The 16,514-nt window shown below is 39.2% G+C and overlaps 1 protein-coding gene across 16 annotated transcripts in view; it reads right to left on the bottom strand.

The window, feature by feature from the left end:
- The window catches only part of NEBL (nebulette), a 334,151-nt gene that overhangs the window by 37,602 nt on the left and 280,035 nt on the right, over positions 1 to 16,514 (bottom strand). For 13 of the 16 annotated variants that reach the window (XM_070501303.1, XM_070501310.1, XM_070501305.1 and 10 more), the window contains 6 exons: positions 14,250 to 14,360; positions 9,643 to 9,753; positions 9,365 to 9,475; positions 7,104 to 7,208; positions 5,500 to 5,592; positions 2,368 to 2,460 (listed from right to left, as the gene is read on the bottom strand). The exons of 2 other annotated variants lie outside the window; for them this stretch is intronic. In XM_070501303.1, coding sequence (XP_070357404.1) covers positions 2,368 to 2,460; positions 5,500 to 5,592; positions 7,104 to 7,208; positions 9,365 to 9,475; positions 9,643 to 9,753; positions 14,250 to 14,360 — 624 coding nt within the window. The remainder of the gene's footprint in view (positions 1 to 2,367; positions 2,461 to 5,499; positions 5,593 to 7,103; positions 7,209 to 9,364; positions 9,476 to 9,642; positions 9,754 to 14,249; positions 14,361 to 16,514) is intronic. One more of the 16 variants, XM_014860153.3, reaches the window with a different exon arrangement.

Here is a 16,514-nt window from a genome sequence, read left to right as displayed (position 1 = left end):
TGTGGAGTTAAGGGAAGGAAACGCGCACCAACACTCCAGAACATGAAACAAAATTCCACATGGCTACAGAGCATTCATTAGTTAAAATCTTCACTAGGATCTGACAGTGAAATACGCATTGCTAACAGACTTCATCATATTGATCCCAGACTAAGTTTTTCTTGTGCAAATGTTTTGAATTCCACCTTTAGTTGTTACTCTTCAAATTGTCTCATTATTGGTGTCCTCTCTGAGTTCAATCTTACCAGCAATAATAAATAATCCTTACGGTGAACTCATTTCTTCAAAGCACTAAAGCAATATTTATCAGATTGCGATTTTATATTTAAAAAGAATAACTCTGCACTCATCATTAGAAAGGAGGGTCACACCAGTCGTGTGCTTATGCCTCTGTGACAAACGAGCACCAGAGAAAGAAACTCTGAACCTGAAAGTTTCCTTCTCAACAAAGTTCCAACACTGGCAGGACTGCTCTCTGACCTAGCAGTGTAGAAGTCTCCCTGAGCTCCTGCAGAGGTGCCCCTTCTCAGCTGGGGGGGCCAGACTCATAGCTAAGGTCAGCTTTCCCAGCAATTCCACAACACCCGACCCAGAGAAACAATGAGCACCCGACACAGAGAAACAGAACGGCATGTCCCCCAAATGAATTTTGACAGGCAAAAGCAAAACTAGAGGTTAAAATCCCATTACAAGAAACTCTACAGGGACAGTCTTAATGATTTTTTAGAGCTTCAATTTAGCGTTAGGGAATTTTTTTGGCAAGAAATCACAAGGCCTACAGGGCGGGCAGATAAAATGGACTTGAGATGCCCACTCTCAGCAGTAACGTGTAAGTGTAGAGAAGTCTGGTAAGCCTGGAAAATAAACGACAGAGGGACAGGCCCCTTCTGGTGCAACCTCTTTCTGCAATGTGCGAGTTCTCTGTGCCATGGCATATATTTTGAGAGTCTGGGCAGATTCTTGTGTCTGGGGTAACTGTCTGAGTTAAAGTGAGGAAAGATCCAGTGTAATCTCTACTGATGGCAGGACACAAGGAAAGATTACTCTGGGTAAAGCTCAGAGGGGAAGAATCTGTTGAACAGCATTATTCATGTAGAGAAACTGATGTAGCCAATTTCTAGTGATGTAAGTTCGGGAACATGAATTTGATATGAGAGTCATCATGTCTTGCATCCATCCACTCACAAACATACTATATAGTGCTTTACAGGCAACATCTCACTTAATATTCTAGTCCCTGTTTTATAGATGAGGAAATTCAAACTTGGAGAAGTTGGTGGCTTATGACGGTCATACAGCCAGTAAGGTCTGGAACTAGGATCAACCCAATGGTCCAGGGTTCATGTTCTTCTCCATTACTCCAGTGTTGCCCAAATTTCCACCATTCCCACACCACTTCCCATATGCCATGCCAGATATCACTTGTGCTGTGTTTTATAGTACTTTTTCATTAAATTAACTCACTATTATTTTCAAATAAAGTTATTTTTAAGGGAGTGCTATGTTTCTATGATAAATTGAAAACTAGTAATCCTCCTTTAAGGAAAGGTACACATTAAAACAATTTAATCACTAAGGCAAGGCCTGATCACTGGTGCACCTCTTAACAGCATCTTGAATACCATGCCAGTATATGAACCGTATCTTAGGGACACTGTGGGACGCCCAACTGCCTCCTCATGACCTGGATCACAATTTCTCTCTCCACCAGCATCTCCTGCCACGTTTCACCCCACGAACCTTCCCCTCCTCCAAGAGGCCTTGGTTCCTGGACATACTCTGCTTGATCTGCCAGGAAGGCCCTTTCTTACAAAGCCTACCCCAGATCTAACTCAACTCTTCAAGATCTAACTCAAAAATTACTCTTTCTCTGAGGGTTTTCCTCTCTCTCACTGACATAGCCTTCCTTCCTGAATTTCCACAGCACTTTGCAAGAGGAATTATTACTTATTATTAAACGAGATACTTCATGTATTCAAAAAGCATAGTAAACACCCCCAAAATATTAATTATTGTTCTCACACTAAACAATGCACAATCATTATTTATTCTGTCTGCTTCTCCTGGAGACCTTGAGAATACTCACAGGCCCCAACTTTAGAGTGTATCTCACTCATCTTTGAATTTCCCCAAGAACAAAAGCAGAGTAGGCATTCAAGAACACAGTCTTTAATAAACAACTGCACACACTAGGTGTACTGCTCGCCCAACATAAAGATGTGTGAGATCTTATCTCCACCTTTCGGGAACTGGCCCTCCTGTAGTGGTATTCATTGCAATGGGATTTCACCTGTTCAAGCTCCATGCCCTCATTTATACTGCTATCCAATAAAATAGGAAACAATACTTAAAGAAATACGATCACACATTGCTGATGTTCTTCTGGTTTTCTTTAATTCTCTTTAGCTCTGGAGGATCAGAAATGGCTGTTGCATGTTTCATCTCTTCCTTGTATTTCACCTGCATAATTTATTTTAAAAAATGTGCACTTCATTCAACATGAGGCTTAAAAAATAGTTAAGAATTCTTACTTGTAACTACTGCATAACTGAATTTTTAAATTCCAACATTAATTTGTCCTTCAATGGGAACACAAATTTTTATTTTATCTGATGCTTTCATGATTCCTTTATCCTAAAGTGCAAATAAACCCATATCTACTCACCTATCCATCATTGTAGGAGTTTTTTAATTAAAGGAAGCAAATGTTGCTTATGAGGATAAATTTTATCATTAGGCAGATGCACAAAAAATCCTGGCAATTATCTTCAGTAATATAATACATCATTTATTATTTTCTCACTGAAAAGCAGTTTCTGTTTATTAATATGTTAATTAAAATCTACCACGTATTTAAAGGCAAAAGTCAAATTGAGTTAGCTACAGAGTCTTGGAACACTGCTTATCTGACTGAGAGCACACAAATAATCCAAAATAAGGAAAAAAAATTAAGTGGCCACAATAAAAGAAGAAAAAGGGGGTCTTGGAGGGGAATGCACCAAAAACAGAGACCACTGTGTCCTTAACACCACAGAAGGGCCAGTGGCAGAAAGTCAGGAAGTATCTTCTTCCCACACAATCACTTTACATAGAAGTCCGTCTATATCTTAACATCCACTTCATTCAAAATTCCTCTTTCAAATCTATTTCGAGGAAGCTCAACCCAACAAACAGTAATGCCAGAACTCAGCTAGGCAGGGGACAAGAAACAGCTCTTTAAACTTATGAAATGCTTAATGATGCCATCGTTTCAGCTGGCATTTTATTTTATTTTAATTTTTACTTTCTTTTATTTTTTTCTAAAGATTTTATTTTTTTCCTTTTTCTCTCCAAAGCCCCCCAGTACATAGTTGTATATTCTTCGTTGTGGGTCCTTCTAGTTGTGGCATGTGGGACGCTGCCTCAGCGTGGTTTGATGAGCAGTGCCATGTCTGCGCCCAGGATTCGAACCAATGAAACACTGGGCCGCCTGCAGTGGAGCGTGCAAACTTAACCACTCGGCCACAGGGCCAGCCCCTTACTTTCTTTTTTTTTTAATGCTTTTTGGTGAGGAAGATTGGCCCTGAGCTAATATCTATTGCTAATCTTCCCCCTTTTATGTTTTCCCTCGCCAAAGCCCCAGTCCATAGTTGTATATCCTAGTTGTAAGTCCTTCTAGTTCTTCTATGTGGGATGCCACCACAGCATGGCTTGATGAGCGGTGTGTAGGTCCATGCCCAGGATCCCAAGCAAGGAACCCTGGGCCGTTGAAGTGGAGCATGGGAACCTAACCACTACGCCAACAGGCTAGCCCCTCAGGTGGTATTTTAACAGGTCAAAAATTCCTGGAAGATTGGATTCCAGAAAAAGGACATACATATATATTCATACATATGGAAACACAGGCTAGACTTAAGAGGCACAAGTAGAAATTTAGCAAAGACTTAAATCTGCACAGAATGTTTTAGAAATCACTTGGTAATTTTTAAAATGATTAAGGCTGAAATCTATGCTGATAGTCACTGAGAAACAGTTCCTAAATATCTCAGAGACCATCTATGTCTTAGTATTTGTGGATTTCATATGAGTACACAATGCCAATATCAGTCCAGATCCAAAACAGTTAAATTGAGAGTACAGTGAGAGAGGCTACCTCTAAATAAGATTCAAAAATAGTTCTGAGAGCAAGCTAATAGCTAAAAGGCTTGTACTCTGGAGGTGGAAAATGTCGAGATCTTTAAATGTTAGAGAATCATATCTTGGTTTGACAGATATAGCTAATCTTGAAAGGGCAACTTCCCATTTGAATACTAAGCAGGAGTTTATGGCCCAACTTCCTAGAGATACAGAACTGTGCATTTATTGTTTGCTAGGAGAGGCAGTAGGATGCTGGAGAAGAAATGATGTACTATACTACTTCATGTCATTTTCCTCGGATGAGAAACTAAACGCGATTAAAGAGGAACATTTTTGTTCTTCATATGACTCTAAACTCATCAAAATGGCACAGCCATTCACTGTATGCAATAGAATTGCACACTACAGAACATTTATAACATTGTACCCCAGCGCACTGATGGCTACGTTTCAAATATTATCATGTGAAAGTGAAGGAAACAAACATTTCCAACAAACATTTGCAAACTAATCTCTCTATCAGATCCGAGTCTTGGCTGACACAAGCCTCTACCACGGTAGATCAGACCAGATTTATACAGCCGCAGCATAAAGTCCTTCTCCTGATAGAGTTCCTGACACACGAGGCTAACCAAGGCGGTTTAACTCAGATTACTTAAAGAAAGCTTCTGCCTCAAAGGTGAAGGAGAAGAGAAAGGCTGGGGAAGGGGATTTAAGGAAAGAACTCCTGATTCATCCACAAGAAACTAAATATACTAAATATACATGGCAGAATACCTATTGGTAAGGATAGCAATTATCCATTGTAAATGTCAAGCACTGAAAGGAGAAAGATTTACTCATAACATTAATCTCCTCCTCTATGCTCCCCCAAGCTCCAAGGGAAGTAGAGGGTAAGTTATTTCATGAATTATAGTGAAGGTGTACGTTTTTCTTTGCTGGAAGCTGGAAGGAGTAGAAGGGAAATGGGGCCTTTGAAATCTTCTCTTAAGCCACCAAATAAATGTTCTGAGGCCTTTAATCAGGGTAAAATTTCTTTCCTCCAAGTCATGGAGACATACTGAAACTTATCCTTTCTCTGAAAAATTTAATACAGTTAAAATTCTGTTCAAAAGGATGAAACCTAATCCTAGATTTCATTACTGTACTATTAAAGTGATCTATCTCTTACGCACTCTGATATGTCAAGATAAAACAGTGCTTCAGGTTCAAGGGGAACAAGCCTACAGTCTTTCCTCTAAAAGTTAGACCTTTGATATTTGATGAAATAGCATTTCTACAAAGAAGAAAAGGAAAAAGCAGCCAGTTTAGTAAAGAACTAAAAACGTTCATCTAGCTTACATTTGCTTTTGGAAAGGATAATTAATGCTAGAGAGAACTTACTGAACTAATATTCTGCTGATTTTTCCTCACTCGTTCAATCTCTGGAGTATCTTTTACCGCTATGCCAGCTCCGACTTCTTTCTTATAAAATGCCTTTATTATAAGAGAAGGAAGAGAATAACTATAAGCTTATTAGAATTCAAGTCCTAGATCCAACTCTCATAAAAGAAAGACAATTTCCCAGGTTTTAAAGTAGTGTGAATACACCTTCTATTTATGAGTACCAACATTATATTAATCAATTAAATAATCCATGATGAGAATAGACGTACAATTTCAGTTTCATATACCATAATCTTACAAGGAACCCTCTAACACCTGTTCAAGGGTATGCATGATACCCTAGGTGGCTGCAGGTTATTTGCTCTAAGAATATTTGTTGGCAAAATGGAGTTTCCTTCTTCAAAGATAAATATATGTCAAATGTGTATTTGAGATTAATCAAAGCACATATTATAAAAGCCCACTAAGCACTTATCATTTCATTCCAAAACAGCATGAAATTTTAATCAAGTGCCATTCTCCAAACACAAAGATGCCCTCATTTCTTCAAAGAAAATATTAGCTCTATCGTCAACATCAACAGGAATTCAGTCTATTTTCTCTATCTTCCACTTATTCGTTAACCTTTCCCCATGTCTCCCCATACCTATCAACATCCAGCCCTTTCAAACACAAAGCAAACAAGAAACACTGTGCTCTACAGAAAAAGAGAATAATTATAAGAAAGGCATATGACGACAGAACTATCGCCTCTCTTGGAATCCAGTGGGTCCTAGTGGGAGTTGGAAGAGTATGATATGAGAGATGTTTTCCTCCAAAACCTAGAAATCTGGAACACCATGGAATCACAAGAGATGAGGGTCAAAATAGCCTTTTTCTCTGATCCTCCCTTCCGGCAAGACTTTTCCATTTCTTAGCACAGTGAGCCTGTGGAGAGCTAGAGGTACCTGACCAGCACCCTGAGGGCTGGAGCCTGCCAACTAATTAGAAGGTAGAAAATATACCAGAAGTCCTCAGACTTAAGAGAATTGATATTTTCATGAGACATTTACTTAACTAGTAAATGACAGCTCACGCTACATTAAAATATTGACTGTATGTTCAATTTTTATAATTTTAGAATCCAAGTTTACATATCCATCAAGCATAGACCCAATCTCTTAATTAATGCTACTGACACAATTCCTAGCCCTCAAAATAAAAATACCAAAGTTTAGGAATTGCTTACAAACTAGTAAATCCTAGATATATTATCAAAGCAAATAATCAATGACTACGAAGGAAATAACTTCATATGTCTGTTTTCATCTTCAAAGTAAAATATGTACGGAAGATTAAGACCTTGTTCCTGAGAGAAATTTTAATATTCAGTTAAAAATAACTGTAGCTTGTACCAAAGAAAAAACTTGAATTTCTAAGTCTAAAACAATCATGATAATTTATAACTTGTAAGAACATTTAAGTACCCTTAAAGAAAAAAGGTAATACATTTGATAAGAAATTCAAGCAATGCAGAAAAAACCCAGACAATGAGGGGAAAAGGCCCTCTTCACAAAATAAGATTTCAAGGTGGCAACTGAAGAAAAATACTAACTACTCACCGTACTAATGTTCTGTTGAGTTGTCTTAATTCTCTGAATTTCAGGAGAATCTGCCACAGTAGAATAGTGAGAAAGCATCTTCTCTGCTTCATCTTTATACTTTTTCTAAAAATATGAACAGTAAATAGATAGCTGAAACTCCGTGAGTGTGCACGCACATGTGTGTCCACACGAATGAGACAGACAGAGACAGAAAATGATCCTACTTCTCCCAACTCTTCTACACCACATGGCCGTAAATTATTCAAAGCAAGAGTTGATGCAACAGTGAAAATAAAGGGAGTAGGCAGAGAAAGCAAACAGTCCAGGGGAGCAGCCTCCCCTCTGCTTGGGCAATGGGTCCCACCCCAGCCCACTCAAACCTCGTGAGGCTGAGCTCCACCCACTGCTTGGTTTAGGACCTCCTCTTCCAGGACCAGTCCTAGTTCCTATGCCTACTTGTTTTCATGCTTCTGGATTTATGCTGTGCTTCCTACTTCAGATAAAGATACATTTGATCAAGGGAAAGGGGCTAGTATTTTTGTACTTGAGATAAAAATCTCAATTCTCTCTCTACTAAATGTACTGCTATGAGCTCTGATAGAACCTGGGCAATACCTTCTATTGGTACCCGCGTTTACATAGTGCTTACTATGGAATGGGTGCTGTTCTAAATACTTACCACACATTAACTCATTTGATCAATCCCACAGCAGATACTATTATTATCCACTCTATAGATGGGGAAACTGAGGCATTAGCTAAGAAATGTCAGAGCTAAAATTTAAATCCAGACACTCTGGCTCCGAAGCCAGAGAAGTTAACCATCATAGCATACTGCTGCTTGTCAGCAAAGGTGACTCTTGTTCATGTTGAAATGCACCACGGCATCATCACATCCTCTCAACTATTCCATTGTATCCAAAATAACTAAAATTCCTTAAAATCAGATGCTTCCCCGTGTCAAACTCAAAAAACTAACACTGTCAAAAGTTAAAGCAGGAATTCTGACAGCTCAGGCATCACTTCCTCTTTACTCTTGATACCTTTTCTTTCTGGTAGTATACATCATACTTTATAATACTACATTTGCATGATTGTTTAATTATTACATTAACCTGTAACTCCCCAAGGGCAAAACCATGTCTAATTTTGCATGTAAATGGATGCTCAGGAAGTATTTGCTGAATGAAGGAATGAGCTTGGCATTCTTGAGACAGCAACTTTTCTCCACTGACTCAAATGGCCATTTGCCTATTTTGTGTATTTATCTATGGTTTTAGTGCAGCTGATACAGTTCAAGCGACCTTCTCCAAGCTCACGTGCCACCATGTGATGCTGAGGACAGACTACAGGACCATCCCAACCACTACGTCATCCGAGGAGGCCGAGAAGCAGACAACTCCTCTGATATTTGACTCTGCATCTTGATATCACCATTGTGAACCAGCAGATATTTAGACACCTTGCTTATGTGTTAATCAGAATTTTAACAAACTTGGTCAAATTTTCTTAAAAACTATTTTCAGCACAAACCCCATTAATCAAAGTTAATTCCTTGGTCAATTTTCCATAACCATTTTACATTTTTTCATTCCCCTTTACTATCTTTTTCCATTGGGATTCATTCTTTTCCTTGTAAATTTTACAGCAAAGATAACACTCACTAATGACTACTTTTACCCAAATTGAATTTTATCAATAACTTCTTCTTCCATTAAATATTTTCTTTTGTGGTCATTATTTCTCTCATATCCAGTTTTTCTAGAGGATGTGTGACAAGTACACTTGGCAAATTATATTTTACCAAGAAAACCTAGTTCTTCTCAATTTTTAGTTAATATTCAGTTTCACCTTACACTTTGTGCAGTTTTATTCACTCAGTTTTAGTTGGGGCTGATTATTTTAATAATAACATTCATTATAAACTAGGTAAAAGACAACTCGTGTGTAATCTTTTTTCCCTAGTGTGAGCACTGAAGCCAAGTGCATAATAGAGTCAAAAAATAAAAATAAAAAAAGGTCAAAATGTTCTCAGGCTCAAAACAGAGGGCCCCAACAGGGCAGCTTTGATGCTCAATAACGTCTGTTGAATTGAACCTACAGCGGTTGCCCCTTTCATTAGTGAGGTTAATCAAGTTTGGCCAGAGGTTCCTTTACAATAGAGTACACTGACTCTGAATACAGTGCCCTCAAAAAGATAGCAATCATAGAGACACACAAAGCACATCATTATTGGATATCAGAACACATCACTTCAAGCACCTTCATTCTCCACCTACCTGGCTATAGATGTCAGATGCCCTCTTGGCTCGAAGCATGTCTGGGATATCCATGCTCACCTGCATTCCTTTCCCTCTAATTTCATTTTCTAAGTCCTTCTTATATTCTTTCTAAAAGAACAGAAAATAATCTTCAGAACTTAGCTTAACCTTCCACAGCAACGCAGATATTTATGTGTTTGAATCTCCAAGCCACACATGGGGCAATACCATTCATACTCTTTCTAGATACAATTCAATATGTTTGCCTTAAACTTTGTATCCTGTTAGTTTCTTACCTGGCTGGTCATTTCGGATGCTTTCTTAGCCCTCTGGATATCCAGAGTGTCTGCGCCCACCTGCATGCCTTTCCCCTTAATTTCAGTCTCCAGATCTCTTTTATAGTCTTTCTGTAGGAAATAAAACGTGCAATTAGAGCTCTACGATAATTTGAAAAAACTGGGTTGAAAAACTTGAAGTCATTTTTGACATCAGGATCATGGCTTTTGGCAATAAGTTGGACCTTTATTTCTTTTATTTCTATAGAACTAGGGTTTTCACTTGTGGTTAGGAACATGCCTCGGAGTGACTTATTCACAAGTAATCAGGAGGCTTTTTTCTACCAACCTGAATCAAGAAAGGAAACAGAGTTAGCCAAGGGGAAATTTTCTATATTTCAGTATAATAAAATTGACAAATTATTGGTTAATATATAACTCAGTTGATAAGTGTCAATCAGATGGAATTGTAAAATTATCACTTTCATTCTGTAGTGAATAATTGCTGCTTGCTGCCCTGGAATCCAGCCACTCTTTTCCCTTCATTAACTGCCTGGTTTGCCACTGGGCAATTCACTGCCCACTCATTCTAAACCACTCAGCTCGGGTGAGCCTGGCCCAGGTCCATGGGCTCTGTGGGACTTAAATAAATCATTAGACCCCTTCCCTGGCTCTTTATGATTGCTTCAGGGGCAGGCGCATTTCTTTTACCAAGCAAGATGTCAAGAGACTTTCTCTTTCCTTCTGGACATAAATAAGGAAGGATGCAGCCCCGGGAGCTGCTAGATGCCTCTTCGTAAACCAGAGAAGAAAGCCTGCCTGACAACTGAAAGATAGAAAGTGAAACTGAATCACGCCGTTTGAGTCTCAGACCAAGCCGTGTCTAAGAACTCTTCCACTGTTTGGTATAAAACAATAAATTATCTGCTTTTTTTGAGCAAGCTTGACTTATATTATCCATCATTTGCAAAACAGTCATAATTACACAAACACAAATGTCTTAACAGACTCTTGCCACTTGTTAAAACCAATTTTAAAATTCACCAAGCTATATACTAACAATTGTACACTATTTTTTATATATCATTATTTTTTAATAAAAAATTTTATTAAAAGGAAAAAAAACTATTGACTATATCTAATTAAATTTCTTCCAAAACAGCTATTTTCTATGATGTTGACATACTCTAGATTTGAAGATTCTCTTTTAAAATCAATGTTGACTTGCTTATTTGTGATGTTCCAATTTTGGAGAAGCTGTAAATAAAAATCTCAGTCTCAGAGAAATATTACATTTTTACCCTATCTTCGAATCATAAACCTGCCTATTTTCACTGACTTACATTCTCAGCTTCACTTTTCTGAATTAAGATTCAATAATAATATTTAACTTTCAAAATAATAATATTCAACTATTACTATGTCTGTAAAAAGCTCAGTTTTTAGTAAGCCTGTTTAGGGCCCCCAAACAAAACCCTTCGTTTGAAGGACAATATACATAGAAACTGAGGCACTAATCATAGACAGCCACCAAGGTCCCATGGTAGAAATATGTCATTTAATTTTCCAATATGAACTTTCAAATCTAGAAGTGTTGTAAAGCACATAGATAGAGCTCACAGGACACTAGCTGCATCAGTTAATATTGATGCACGATAAAACACCCTAAAACTTAGAGGGCTTAAAACAACAACGCTCTGACAACTGCATTTCAAGATGGCAAGCCCCAATCCACACAATCTTTTAGAACCTCTGCCGAGTCACACTTGCTAATGTCCTATTGGCTAAAGAAAGTCAGATGGTCAAGCCCAAAAGTACTGCAAGGTTTGACTCTTGGAGGTCACTAGTGTAACAATATACTACATTGATTTTACTGGAAAAATTAAACTTTGAACTATGGTGAACTCCCAAACTTTGACTGAAAAGGATTTGAGAGCCTGTCAGTTGGACGAAATGGGATATGACTATGATTATGTGCAAATAAAAGCTTTGGACTGCAAAGACAACGGCACCATCAAAACTGCTCAGGGCTACTTGTAACCATGGTACAGCCCTCTCCTCTAGGCCTGTTTCCCCCTAGCTTCTCAATAACTAAATTTGCCCCATTTTCCTAGTATGTAGTCCCAAGGGACACAGAGAAACCTAAATCAGCATATCATTGAATAAACTAATCTATGAAATTTCAGCTTTTCATAAAAGGAATACATCTTAGAAGAAGCCTGCTCTTAGGTAAAAGTGTGAAATACAAAATTTTTGTTCTTTCCACATTCTTTTCTTCAGCAAAAGAATGCTTTCTTTAAACTCTCAGGCCCACGAAGATGATTTTGAAGCCTTCTCCAGCCCCAAATCCCTCCCCATCCCTACCCTCATACTCCAATCCAGTGACTGGAACTAATACTGGATGTCACCCCCTCCTCATAATAAGAAAAATGTCAGAGAATTATAGGTAATGATTAGATAGTTACTGGGTAGTTAGTTACTCCGAAGTCCAAGGAGGCCACCTTAAGAAAGGACTATTTAATCTAAGAAATGAATAACAAGAAAGAACCAACCTTGCAAAGACCAGGGGAAGGACTTTCAGGAAGACAGCAGAGCTGTCCAGAGACCCTAAACCCTGTGGAGGGGCAGACGGGAAGCCTATGAGACTGGAGCATAACGGACAAGGGCAAAAGGGCACGGGATGAGGACGGGCAGCCTGGGGCCTGTTCATGGAGGGGGGCCATGAACGCCAGGGCAAGGAGTAAGGAGTCTACGCTGGACATGAATGGAAACCACTGAGGACTTTTAAGTGGGGGCAGTAACATAATTTAATTCTTCAAGGATTGTTCTGGCTGCTAGGCAGAGAATGGATACAAGGGGGGCAATAACAGAAGCAGAATTCTGGTTAGGAAGCTATTGCAAGGATCCAGGTGATGGAGATAGTAATTTGGACTAGGGTGGGGACAAGTAGATGGATTTAGGAAACCATTATGGGGCAGAATCAGTAAAACTTGCTGACACGAGGAACTAAAGTGACTTATGGGATTTCATTGATGCCATTTGCTGAGAAGGGGGTGGAAGAGGGAAGTAGATCTGGGGAAAAAATTAAACATTCGGGTTTCAGCATGTAATGCTGAGATCCTTGTTATAATAAGGATAAAATGACGCATTTTATGTGTCATTTACATATGGTAATGCCTCTGAGACATCAAAAGGTAAATGGTTGCACATCCATGTTATAGAACACTTAATTTTTCTATAAGAATGAGGTAGAACTATACGAAGTAACATGGAAAAGAGTCCATAATATTAAGTGAAAAAAGCCAGCACAGAACAAAGTACATGGTATTTAAGTTTGCTTAAGTCTCTGTGTGCACAAATGTATGTTTATCTATCTATACATAAACATAGATCTGGAAGGCTCTACAACAATTTTATAACAATGGCTATCTCTCAGGAGGAGAACAGAATTAAGGGCCAAGTGAAAGGAAGTTTTCAAGTACGTGTCCAGCATGCATCCTGCCCACCTGCTGCCATTTCAAATGCAAGTCCTATGGGTTAAGAATTCTATGCCATCCCCACTTCTTTGCCTAAACAAATATGGCCATCCCACTTCCCTGGCCAGTACCTAACCCTGGGGATGTAGGCAGATCCCATCACAGCCCTAACTCCCTGGCAATTAATCAGCTACCTCTCTTCTTCCAGATTTCCTGGGGGGAGTCAATCCTAAGCCAGCTCTTCCTAACTCAAGGGTCACAATATAGCTCTCAGGGTAGCCCCACTGAAGCCTCCCCCCAGTCAGCCTAGAGATGAGGGAGCAGCACCCCTTAACCTGCACCCCAACTTTCTCTTTTCATGTGCTTCTTACAAAATCATCTCTTCCCAAACACCGTCCACCCCAGTGACCCTTTTATATTCTGGAAATTGCTGGGGGAGTTCAAGAAGTGTGGAACGGGTTCTGGGGCATTTGTTTTGAAAAAAACTCATACGATCTGACTCCTAGAACTCTGTCATCTGATATCTATCATATCATAGCCTCCAAGCCAAAACTTTTAAATTAACACCCTGTCGTTACGTGTATTACATATACAAAGAGGAAAATGGTATTAGATGAGGGAACATGGTCATCTAGGATATGCAACACCTCAACCCCAAATGCTGACTCTGTAGAAATTCCAGGCTTGGTGATGAGGTCAACAGATGATGCAACCAAATCACACAGAAATGGCTATCACTGTCATGTTAGAGTATCAATATGTGATTTTCAAGTTCTGCTCAGAAAGCTGGAAATACAGACGTGCCAAGTAGCAAATGATTTAAAGAAAAAGTAGTATGAAAACACTGATTGCAGCCTAGATTAACATGAAAATTTATTATATTACAGGATAAGATAAGAAGGTAAGGGGGTGCGTGTGTGTTTTCTTTTAAAATGCCTTTCCTCAAGTTTTCTTTGATATATTTAAAGGATATGAGCAAAGCAGAAACTGCAAATTTTCAAATAAGTGTGATGATTTGGAATGGTTTCCATTCCAAACTGTTAAACTGGGCACAGAAAGCTTTGGGAAATTCCATGGACTAAGCAAGTTGTTAATATGATTTGTTAAGTTCCAAAATACAAGTTTAAGGTCTGCCTCATTCACTCCACTAACCTCACTAGCCATCTCCGAGGCTTTTCTGGCATGTTGTATTCCGAGGGTGTCGGCGCCAACTCGCATCCCCTTCCCTTTAATTTGCGACTCCAGGTCTTTCCTGTATTCTTTCTGTAAAAAGCAACATTTTGTAACATTCAGACACACTCAGGGGACAAACATAGAGCAATGATACCAAAAAATGTTTAAATACACATATTTTAAAAAGAAGAAGAAAACACAGCCTACTTTGCATTATGAATAATCTGATTGCATCTCATTGGATCGCCTGCTATCCGGCACCCACAACTGACCAAATCGTTGTGTGATGTCAAGAGAGTTTAACGTGCTGGTGACCTAGTGCGTTCTCATGGTCACCCATTTGTTGAGTTAACTTCCTAGGTAGTTTAACAGTGTTTTAAGTATACAATATTCTAAATTGTTATGTGTTTTTTAAAAAATTGATATTCATCTTTGGCCATATTCATGTTCTTTAAAGAAATTGAAGGATACATTAAAAAAGCATTCTAGTGAAATTAAAAATATATGTGGGGAGTAAGGAGGGGATGGAAATCAACCCACCAAAAGTGCATGGATTGAGGGGGGTCAGAGGTAATTCCCCAACTGTCTTGGGAGCTGGAGGATAGGGAGGCAGGTCTAAATGAGTTGACATAGAAAGAAGACTGACTTTGAGGTCAGAGCGCTCAGTAGCTGTGAGACACTGGGAATGTTTCTTAGCATTTCTGGTTTTCTCATCTGCAAGATGGGGATAATAATTCCTCTATGCAGGATCACTGTGGGGATCAATGAGACAGTGTATAGCCTGGTGCCCACACAGAGTGGGTGTTCCATAGCTTTTTTTTTTTTTTGAGGAAGATTAGCCCTGAGTTAACATCTGTCACCAATCCTCCCCCTTTTGCTGAGGAAGACTGGCCCTGAGCTAACATCCATGCCCATCTTCTTCTACTTTTTACATGTGGGATGCCTGCCACAGCATGGCTTGACAAGCAGTGCAGAGGTCCACACCCGGGATCCGAACAAGCGAACCCCGGGCCGCTGACGCAGAATGTGCGAACTTTACCCCTGCGCCACCGGGCTGGCCCCTAAACAGCTTTTTTGATCTTTCACTCCTATATCCGTATGCTAAGGCCTGATTTATTGCTGCTTCTGCTACCATCTTGCCATTTGTCTGCATCTGACTGGACTCTGCCACTGAGAGTATAAAATGATTTTTCCAAATATTTCTGATGAGTGTTACAAGATCTAGCTCTGAAGGTGGACTGCACATGTCACCATAACAGAAGAATTTGTAGAAAATTACTACTGTAGGACTATGTAATGGCAAGATTAGCTAAAGACATCACAGTGGACATCTGTTGTTTTGCCTGACCAGCATCCATTCCTCTTTCCTCTGGCAAAAAACTCCATGATGTTCTTTGGAGGAATTCCTCTAATCCCTCTCAATCCATACACTTTGGACGGGTTGAGAAGCATACCAGGTCATACCAGCACTTTACACTGCCCTGACATTACACAATAATTGGGTCAAGTGTGGGCACAGGATAGAAGGTGATCCAAGGAGATTCAATCCGAGGACCTTAATTCTAACTGTAAGAAAAAAGATGCTCACTTCCCACTGCGATTACTGACCCTGTTGTTAAGAGGGGCCATGACACAGAGACAGCCTCCCAAGAGGGAAGCAATAGAGAAGATAACAGAACTGAGAGATGAAGGAAGAGAGACATCAAGTGAATTTCAACCTGAAGGAAACTTGATCGTTGAACTTCTCTATTCATAAACCAATACATCTCCTTTGTTTCTTAACCCAGTTTGAACTGGGTTTCTATTATTTGCAACCTGACAAATAGGGTCCCCATCATTATCACCACAATTTATTAACATATGGGGATAAAGCTTTAAATTTTTTCACTGCTCAGCTACAGTCTCTTCAAAGCAGAATGCCATTATGTGATACCAAAATAATGGCATAACACAAGGATGAAAGGACTGAAAGCACTTCAGAGGCATTTCATTCCTTATAAATATCATGTAAAGTGAGCAACGATCACTTTCATTTTATAAAGCGGGTTACGCAGACTCATTCAGCAGCCTAGGCAAGGACTGGGAGAGTCGATTGGGTTGTGAGCAGAAGAGCAAGTGAACTTTTAAACTGCAGTTACCAACAGACCATGATAACATACCTTCCTAATCTTCTGCCTTTTACGTGCTTAAAAAATCAGTTATATCTCATACAATTATTTGGGTTTATTATATAGATTTCCCTCT

The sequence above is a fragment of the Equus asinus genome, chromosome 29 (assembly GCF_041296235.1).
Source record: "Equus asinus isolate D_3611 breed Donkey chromosome 29, EquAss-T2T_v2, whole genome shotgun sequence".
Taxonomy (NCBI): domain Eukaryota; kingdom Metazoa; phylum Chordata; class Mammalia; order Perissodactyla; family Equidae; genus Equus; species Equus asinus.
Note: the sequence above shows the minus strand (reverse complement) of the source record. Positions and strands in the feature narration are given on the sequence as shown.